General features: G+C 41.5%; 1 protein-coding gene across 1 annotated transcript; it reads right to left on the bottom strand.

Moving 5' to 3' along the window:
• Positions 1 to 1388: 1388 nt before the first annotated feature.
• Positions 1389 to 8915, bottom strand: LOC134547811 (serine/threonine-protein phosphatase 4 regulatory subunit 3B-like). Its single transcript, XM_063391924.1, has 11 exons — positions 7481 to 8915; positions 6190 to 6267; positions 5877 to 5990; positions 5509 to 5625; positions 5184 to 5315; positions 4540 to 4642; positions 3931 to 4089; positions 3335 to 3504; positions 2872 to 3011; positions 2255 to 2429; positions 1389 to 1670 (listed from the first exon to the last, which is right to left on the bottom strand). Exons 1-11 carry the CDS (start codon positions 8027 to 8029, stop codon positions 1587 to 1589), a joined length of 1821 nt encoding a protein of 606 aa, XP_063247994.1. The 5' UTR covers positions 8030 to 8915; the 3' UTR covers positions 1389 to 1586.
• Positions 8916 to 9333: the final 418 nt, after the last annotated feature.

The raw sequence follows: 9333 nt of genomic DNA, 5'->3' as shown, positions 1-9333 counted from the left end.
GAGATCCTCTCCTTCACTGATAAATCCAACAAGTTTTCAGGTGTTTCCTCCAATATTATTAGTTCTGCTCAGGCAAGGACACGTTTCGTGCTAAGAGGCACAGATAACCTGCCCAAGCCTATGTGCTGCCATGGCTCTGCAGACTTCTCACTGAACTCACTCAGAAGCTGACAATCTCCTCCTGCCTTGTCACCTCACAGGCCCAAACTTAAAAGCCTGATCGACATGAAGCCATGCCCAAAGTATGCCATTCACTGACAAAATATGCCATTCACATTCAAAAAAAACCAAACAGTTCAGCTTCAGTGGTTTTTGTGGAGCTGGGCTCTCTGCTGGAGACAGTGACCATGAATTATTTCAGTGGTGTAGGCAGCTGTGGGCCTCTTCCAGAGTACAGGAGGAGGAGGAGGGTGACAAACATTAAGATACAACAGTAAATCAGGAAATAAACAAACAAACAAACAAACAAACCAAACCCCACATCTAATTTGGCTTGGGCATTTGAGGAAACTTATGCTTTGAATACTTTCAGGGCACAAAAATCATAAATTGTATAAACACTATTAACAGCTTTTCTGACATCTCTCTGTGTCATTCATGTTGATGCTGTGTTTTATTTCACTAGATGGTAACCACAGAAACCAGAAATCAAACAAGAAGGAGCTCTCAGGGACAGAAGCATGGTGATATGGCACAGAATGATACTCTGTGCCTTTGTTATCTGTGACCACCAGAAATAAAGACAGGAAGAGAGAGAACACCAGGGTTGCTTTAAGATACGTAATAACTCTCAGATTCTGAAAGCACAACACCAGAAATACAAACTTTTTATTTAAAATAGTACTTACAAATAACACATCCTAAGAAATTACAGAATCCAATTTTAATTCCTGACTTTTACGGCTTGGCATTAATATTGCCACACACTTAAAAATGGTGTAAGACAAGTACGTTGGGATCTTTAATACAAAATAAACTTGTTTGATGGAACAAACTATCTTACATATCTATATAGAAAGCAATTTTTTTTTTCCAAACAAGAGCTACAATTAAAACTAGGTACTACCCTAAACTAACTACTGACTAAATCCCCAAAACATAGAAATGGCTTCACATTAAACTATTCCAGGAGAAACGGACCTAACATCTCTTACTATATGTTACTCCTATATTATATAATATTAACTGTATTACTATATTATATTATATTATATTATATTATATTATATTATATTATATTATATTATATTATATTATATTATATTATATTATATTATATTATATTATATTATATTATATTATATTATATTATATTATATTATATTATATTATATTATATTATATTATATTATATTATATTATATTATATTATATTATAGCATATCGTATTGTATTGTATTATATTATATCATAGCATATCATATCAATATATTACCACTACATTACATTATTATTATTATATAATAACATATATGACAAGACAGATCTATGTGATGGATTGCAGCTGGTTCCGTATTTTAACACGAAACAGCTGCAGCACTGGAAAACCCATAATAAAAATTCTTAATTAAAAATTTCAGTTTCCTTTAGGAATCCAGGCGAGCTCTTTTCTTTGGCGGTGTCTCCTCATCTTCATCACCAGGAAAACCAAATATTTCAAATATACCTCTCTGCCAGTTGGAAAAAGGTAAAAAAAAAATTAAATCGCCACATCGAAAATATACAGGCTGTACATCTGTTTTGCCCCCAAGTCTTAGGGGTGAGCAATAAAACTCTTGTCAGTTCTCTGTAGCTGCTTGGAAGCTAATATTCAAATAATGCTCAGCTGTAAAAGCCCCAAAAGAGGTATCACTTCCTGCATTTTGTCTGCTTAAAAGCTCCTATTAATTCCCTGGTGGGGAATAGATTCCACAAAAGGCAATCCCACCTGTATATCACACACACAGGGCACCAGCTGGGCAGGGAAGAAAGCCAAGGAGTAGCAACAATTCCATCATGCAGAAGAGGCAAAATTAACCTGTGCCCACCAGATTAACAACAGACTCCAGTCCCTCCTTATCCTGCTTAAACTTTACCCCAAACTAGCCAGGGTTTCCCTCTTGGTGAAACCAGCCAGGGGTTTGGGTGAATTTCTCCCTGACTGAGACACCCTGCACCAGGCCACGGCTGTGCTGCGTGACACCCAGCAAAGCCCCGCGAGGCTGCTCCGCTGTCCCACGTGAGGACAGGAACTTCCATCAAAGTTCTCTCCTACCTTGGGGGCTGCCAGCGCCGCGGTCAGGGTCGTGCACGTTGGACAGGAGCCTCTGGAGCTTGGTGGTGACACTGGAGCTGCCTTCTCTTCTCTTTCACTGAACTGCAGGACCTCATCCACCTGTGAGGCTGCTGCTTCTTTGACAAATGTCTCACCAAGCAATATGGAGGGGACACTGCCAGAGACATAGGACAAGTGGCTGAAGCTTTGCCTGATGTTTCAGACTCAGCCAGGTCATAAATGTCTTCCAAAGCTTTAGAATGAATTAAGTGACTTGGAGAAGGCAATCCAGCTCCATCCCTGCTTCCACCCTCACCATAAGCTTCACAAATACCCAGGTGATAATGAGGCAGACTGAACCCTAACTCAGAACAACAGAGCAAGATTCTGCTCTTCATAAACTGAGAGTTTTATGAACAGAACATTTAATCTACTGACCACATCAGCTCTACTCAAAGAAAGGTACATGGGGGTTTACTCTAACCCAAAAACTTTTCAGCAGGAATGAAATCCAGCCCCAATCCCAGGGCTTCTGCTGCTCTCTGGGAAATCAAAAACCAGCAGGCCTGCAGTATGGCAGTCGCTGGCAGCCTCATGAGACAGAAACTGGGCCATACCTGTTCAGTTTCTCTTTTTGCTGGTCTTTTCCTTGTTCATATTTTGTCTTCAGTCCCTGGAATGTGTGAATGTCTGTGACAGATTCCAGCACATCAGAGAAGTTCTCAACTATATGTACAATGAGGAGCTGAATATTCTCCTGAATAAGAACAAAACAGGGTTTCAGTCTCAAATGCTCACACGCACAAAGTCAGAAAGCTTTTAATTTGGAGAGTAAGAGATTCCTTGTCCGGAGCCAAAATATTCTTGTCAAGAACAAACGGGAAGCAGATTTATTCTTGAGGGAAAGAGCTGAGATCTAGAAAGAATCATTAAGCTTCCCTTAGAAATTAACAACAGGCTCAGCAAACATCCCAGTTCCATTTGTGACCCTTCCATTAAAACAGGATGTTTGCTGTCTTGGAAATCTGGCTCTTGCCTCTTGCAGTGTCATGGACATGTCAGTGCTGAGGCTGAGCTCACCTTTCGGATGAATTCAAACAGCTCCATCGAGGCAGATTTGAGCAGGTTGCACCTATTCCTGTTGTCCAACACAGCATTCACAACTGGTTCAAGCAGCTTTCCCAGAGTGATGTAGTGGTTATAAAGTTCATCCTTCAGGCCAATTATCTTCCTCATAAAGCGAAGAGCAGCTGTGTGAAGAGAGACATTCAAACATTCAGCAGCCACATGCCAGGGCTCTCACCTTCTTGTGGAAGAACTGAAAATCCTGGTGTTATTCCAAGAGGAAGGTGCACCTCCAAAGTACAGAAACAGCATTTGCTGACCATTCTGTCCTTTTTAGACTTTCCTGAGTATTTGAATGTTCATCAGAGATCATGGATTCCTTTCTCAAGTCCAGCAGCAATGCATTCCATGTTTAACTGCATGCATGCAGTTAAACTATTAACTCCCTCCTGTGTTTTTTTTCCTTGTTCCCCTCCCAGAACCAGCCCTGAGTCTTTAAAGTAAAACACAGCAAACTAACAGGAATTCTGATTTCAGGTGTACATTGGTACACTTTCCACACAGGACACACAAAGCCTTGAAGAAGGAAATCACAACAGTTCCATACTCACACAAGGCCAGAAATTTGTGTTTGGATTTCATCAAGACCAGTGCTCTTCTCAGCAGATCTTTCTTGATCATGTAAATCTTCATGTGATACTGGTGCCTTTCCACACAGAAAGACAGCAGCTCCAAAACTGAGGCAAGTATTTCTGCTGTTCGGTAATTATCTACAAGAAAAATCAATGCTTTAAGTTATACAAAAATGATAAATAATGTACTGTCAACATACACTGAGCTCAGTTGCTGTTGCAGTTCCTGGCATATTCTTAGTGGATTTTTGTTTTACTGGATTGCTTTGGGAAGCAGGACATTTGATCAGAACGAAACAAACACAATTACAGCTTTTTTTTGCCTTTACAGTAAATATTCTTTAAAATTAGACTAGTAAAGCTAGACATTATTCTCAATATCCATGAAGGAAGTGCATCTTTACAAAGCACACCATCAAGCTATGTCAGCATTCACAGCTTCAGGGAAGGGCTATGAAAACTCCTGCCCACAGAATCACTGTCCCTGGAGGAACAGCAGCTTGCAGCAAGCGTATTCCCATCAGGTCTATTGCTGTCTACCAGGCCTGTAAGGCCCTTCAAAGGGAAAAAAATTTAAATTGTCATTACCTATTTCATGCCATTCATCTGAGGTATCAGCCAGGAGCGGCGCAGTAAGAACATGGATGTAACGGTCGTAGAAGATATCGAGAAATTCAAATACTTCTAAATTCTAGAACAACAATAGCTTCATTAAACACTGGCATTCAAGTAACCAATCCAAGCAACCTAGCTTGGATTAATAATAGAATAGGATCATTAATAGAATCCCCAGCATGGATGCAAATATATACTGAAAAAAACCCCTCAATGTCCCAAAGTGCTTGACAAAGTGTCTTTAAACCACTCAGAAATGCACGTAGTTTTGCCCACAACAATCTGTAAACCATTTTACAGGTATTCTGGTATGTTACAATGTACTAAAACCTTTCAGGATTTATCATCAGATGGAGATAGCTATGGTCAGACAGTGCTATGGCACTGACATGTGGGACTGTGTGGTTTCATACTGGCACAATGCCCCAGACACATACCTTCCATTAGCACAATTAGCTTATCTTTTGCTTATTTAAAGTCACTATCAGACCACACTCCACTCAATAAAAAAAACCTATAGTTTTTTATCCCCTGCCCACAGTTACAGCAACAGAGAGAATCAGGCTTTTCAGTTTGCCAAGACAGTATCTTGTCCTCTGCCATTCATGCTCACTTACACTAGCTGTGGCCAGCATTTTCTCTGGATCAATCAGAGCACAAAAAATCTCCATTAACTGATTATCTCCTCCAAATTCAGGGCTGGGAGTACAGATCATCTGCTTAATGACCTCAGTGATGAGTTGGGTATCCTGAAAAACAAAAAAACCCCAAAGAAAGAAATCACAAAATAATTACTTGCAAGAATGGAATGAGTTCCCCACTTTCTGCAACTATTTTAAAATAAAAATTAAAACACAGAAATTGAGATTTTATTTTGCTGGTTGTTTTCCTGTTTGCCCTAAAACTGGTATATACAAAAAACTCCAGACCACTTATACTTACTTTCTCACTCTGCCGGGCCTCTTGCATTACAAATTCTTGGACTGTGGTTGGACTAAATTCTACTAGATAAGACAATATATCTGTAGCAGCAGATCTAACTTGCAGCTCATCCATTCCCTCACCAAACAAAAGAAAAAGAGATTTATTTGTTAGAGTAAATCAGGTTTGGTATTTATCATGATGTGCAGCTGCAAAGAAGAGGCAGTTTAAAAATTGGAGAACATTTTGTTACAAAAATTTTCATGAGAAACACAATAATATGGTTACAGAAAAACATCAAGGAACCAGGCAAATCCTTTTCCTACTATTAGGAAAATGGCTGTGGGCTTTTCTAGTTGTATTAAAACCAGTTCTAAGTTTTCACTTACCATTAACATTTCAAGAGTTGGAAGAAATCCCAACTTTCCCAAAGTTTGAAGAAACTCATCTCTTTTCTCAGGTAACGTGAAAGAAAAGGCACAGAATTCCTTGAAAAACTTAATCTGGTGCACAGGGAAAAAATAATGTATTTGAGTCAGAAAGCTGTCTGAAAGGAGGAAACAGTTACAATTTTTACCAGGGGTGTACTGGCTGATTCTCCCAAAGTACTTTCGAGACTGCAGAGCTCTCAGAACAGTTTCACTTTCTACTTCATCCCTCTCATTGAAAGCCTTTGAGGAGCCACCAAGACTGCTGACTTACCAATTCACATCGCTGCTCGCCACCTGTAGCTTCATTTGTTAATTGTTCAAAAACTTCAGGCAGAAATGCCTCATCTTTCTGTGGAGCACACAAAAAGAACACAAATTACACAGTGATTCTGGAAAGGGAAAACATGATCCTTCTAGGATGCCATGCTGCATAAAGGCAAACTTTAAACACTGCCATTACTTTTATCACAAAGAAGGCAAATGCTAGAGCACATTTACAGTTTTCAGCTCTCCTTCTGTGCAGCTGAAGCAGCTTCAGGACACCAGAGTCACAGGTAAAGCTGGGCACAGGGGATGATCCCTAAAGGTGATCCCTAAATTCATGTCTACTGTGATTCCTTTCCTTCTCTGCCGTGCCACCCCTAGGCTTTGCAGCTCTGCCCAACCCCACAGACTCCCTGTGGGATTTGCCATACGCACACGCACCCCAAAAGGACAAAAAAGGACAGAAAAGGACAGTCCTAATCTGTTTCAGACTCCCTCGCAGCACTTTGCACAAAAACTTCTAAGGAAGCAACTGGCACACCTCTGATGTAAAAAGTGCTAACCAAGAGAAAACTCTGGCCCTACTGTACCTGCACCATTCATACTACACTGTGAACATCCCAAGGGGATCAATTCCCTTTTCTTCCCATTGCAAAGCAGCTTTTCAGCCCATCTCTATGAGGGGGACTAGATTAACAGATTACAAATTGGCTGCAACCACATTCTCCTGAATCTTACTTGCAGTAAAACCTGCTCTCCCACTTGCAGGCACTCTGCTTTGCCAAGATGGGAAACTTCTGTGACTCTTATTTGCTTTTCAGATTCACATCCTCCACTGGTATGAGATATTTAAGGATATATTGGTCAACACTACACTTCTTGTAAAGCATTTCATGTTTCAGACTCCAAAAAACCTGGGAAGATCATAATCTCTCAGGTGTTTTGGCATTTCCTGCCATATCTGCACTGCTTTACATAGAAAACAGTGTAATAAATGTCCTGGAACAAAATACTAGAAGTTGCATGTTCCTTAAATACTTATACAAAACCAGCTCCAAAGATTTGCTCAGTAATCAAAGAGCAGGACTTTATCTTCTTACAGCCCATAAAAAGTATTAAGATACTCATCTGAAATTTAGCATTTTGAAAATACAAAATCTAAGGGATCAGGAAGAAGGGAAAGCATTCAAAACGTGGTGCAAATGAAAGTGATTAACTTAAACAGTGCAAACCAATTCCAAACTGCAGCCAGAAGGATATCTACAGATCCCATCTTAGCCACATTAAAAACCTCTTACCTGCAACCCATGTAAAATCTCCTCTTTTCTGGAGCTGATGAAGGAATCGAGGGTGGAAAGAAAACCTTCTTCAAAATCTGATGGGTTAGGCATGATGATGGCCTGAATGTACTGTGCCCCGGACGCCTGGCGGATTTTTTTCCTGAGTTCAGGGTCTCTGACAGGAATAACCTCCTGAAGCTTTGCTGTTTTGGCCAGGCACTCCCTGTGCCGTCCTGGCTGAGCCAAGCAAGGATCATACTCAAGGCATCCGAGGACACCCAGGATACACTCGTCGGAAAACATCACCTCAAACAGAATGGCTTTGTCCAGGTACAAAATCCCTCTCACAATGTCAAACAGGAGGTGCAGGCCTTCGGTGTTCTTTGCGCTCTCACAGACCTGGAAAAGCTGTAGCAGCTTTGGAATATAGCCTTTATTCTTCAAGGCCAGCGCCAGCTTTTGCTTACGGGTGCGTGAGAGGCGGACGGAGGTCACTAGGTCTGCAATCTCCCTAAGCCTGTGGAGTTCACAGGTAGGAAGGTCCATCAAACGACCAATCCTACCCATTTCTTTGGGTGTTCCTCTTCCAACTCAAGGAAAAGCCCTCGGGTGACTTCCACAGAATAACGCCAATAGCCAGAGGAGGACAGGAGGCAAGCAGGAGCCTGCTCTGCACCGTCCTGCTGCTGCTCTGCGCCTCCAACTGCCTCAGGTGTTCCTCAGCCACTGTGACGTTACCTGGACCAGAGCCTGCTGATTGGCCTGTCCCTCCAACTCCCAGACTCCAGAATGTTGGGCTCATGACTGCCAGTGACCAACGGCTGCTGGCTGCTGTTGACGCTTCAGAACTTTTAGAACCCCTTCCTCTACCTGCTGGGGGGCTGTAAATAGGCTGCAGAGGGGCTCTTCCCAAGGGCAGGCAGGGAAGACGGGGAATAGCCTTAAGCTGGTTTTTATTAGATACTAGGAAGAAATGCTGGACTGTAAGAGCAGTGAGGCACTGGCAGAGGTTGCCCAGAGAGGTTGTGGCTGCCCCATCCCTGGAAGTGTTGAAGGCCTTTGGAAATCAGATGGCAAGGAACAGGTCCAGTGTTTCACAGCTGAGGGTTGTCCCAGCTTCTTCTACCCTTGGGATGCCTTAAAGAACCCATAAATGAAACAACACACACTTTCAATATAATGTTGTATAGGAGGTAATATAAAGGCTGGGGTTTTTTGAGGCCTCCAGGGGCAGATTTGGAAAATGTCAAAAAAATACAGTTTTCTAAGTTTAGCAAATTAGCACAATGGACAAAAATCACCAATTAGAGCCATAACTGGTGAGGCAGTTTCCCCCAGTTCAACCCTTCTCTGAATCCCACCTCCCCTTTTTAGGGGCTAAACGTTCTTGATGAAAATGTGTCTCAAAGAGCTGGTTTTGAGCTTGGTTCTAGGGAGAACCAAGAGAGGACAGGGCCTTGTAACCCCCAAGGCTTGGAGCTCTGGAATATATTTTGTCTTTCTGCCTAGGGAAAAATGTAAGGAAAAGCACAGGGACTATGAATACACTAATAGGCTGCAAATACATGTGTAAAGAATACAGAGAATACCTAAAAGAAAAAAGGCAAAAATCAGTTTGGCATCAATGGAAAACTGATCTGATATAGGCAGGGAATGACTGCTGTGGAAAACAACACATCGAATTTTGTGGAGGCCTTTAGAAAACAGGAGGCCATGCACAGGCACAAGTTGTGATACTTTTTTTCTGGTCAGAATCCCTTTAATAGAGAGTTTTTACTGGGAGATGCTGACTCCAGGAATTTGGTGTCTCTGTCTGCTGTTCATGGAAACTGGAGGAGCTACAGGGTTAACAGGAGTCCATAAGAAATGCT

This window comes from Prinia subflava, chromosome 2 (assembly GCF_021018805.1).
Source record: "Prinia subflava isolate CZ2003 ecotype Zambia chromosome 2, Cam_Psub_1.2, whole genome shotgun sequence".
Taxonomy (NCBI): Eukaryota; Metazoa; Chordata; class Aves; order Passeriformes; family Cisticolidae; genus Prinia; species Prinia subflava.
This window is presented reverse-complemented; position numbering and strand designations above follow the sequence as displayed.

Bases quoted from the DNA above. Each gene is read 5' to 3' on its own strand.
- LOC134547811 (XM_063391924.1), bottom strand. From the start codon at position 8,029: ATGGGTAGGATTGGTCGTTTGATGGACCTTCCTACCTGTGAACTCCAC. The intron at 4,643-5,183 runs GTAAGTGAGCAT...TTGTTGTTCTAG, and splicing joins AAATGCTGGCCACAGCTAGT to AATTTAGAAGTATTTGAATT. The intron at 2,430-2,871 runs GTATGGCCCAGT...TGTCTCTGGCAG, and splicing joins CAAAAAGAGAAACTGAACAG to TGTCCCCTCCATATTGCTTG.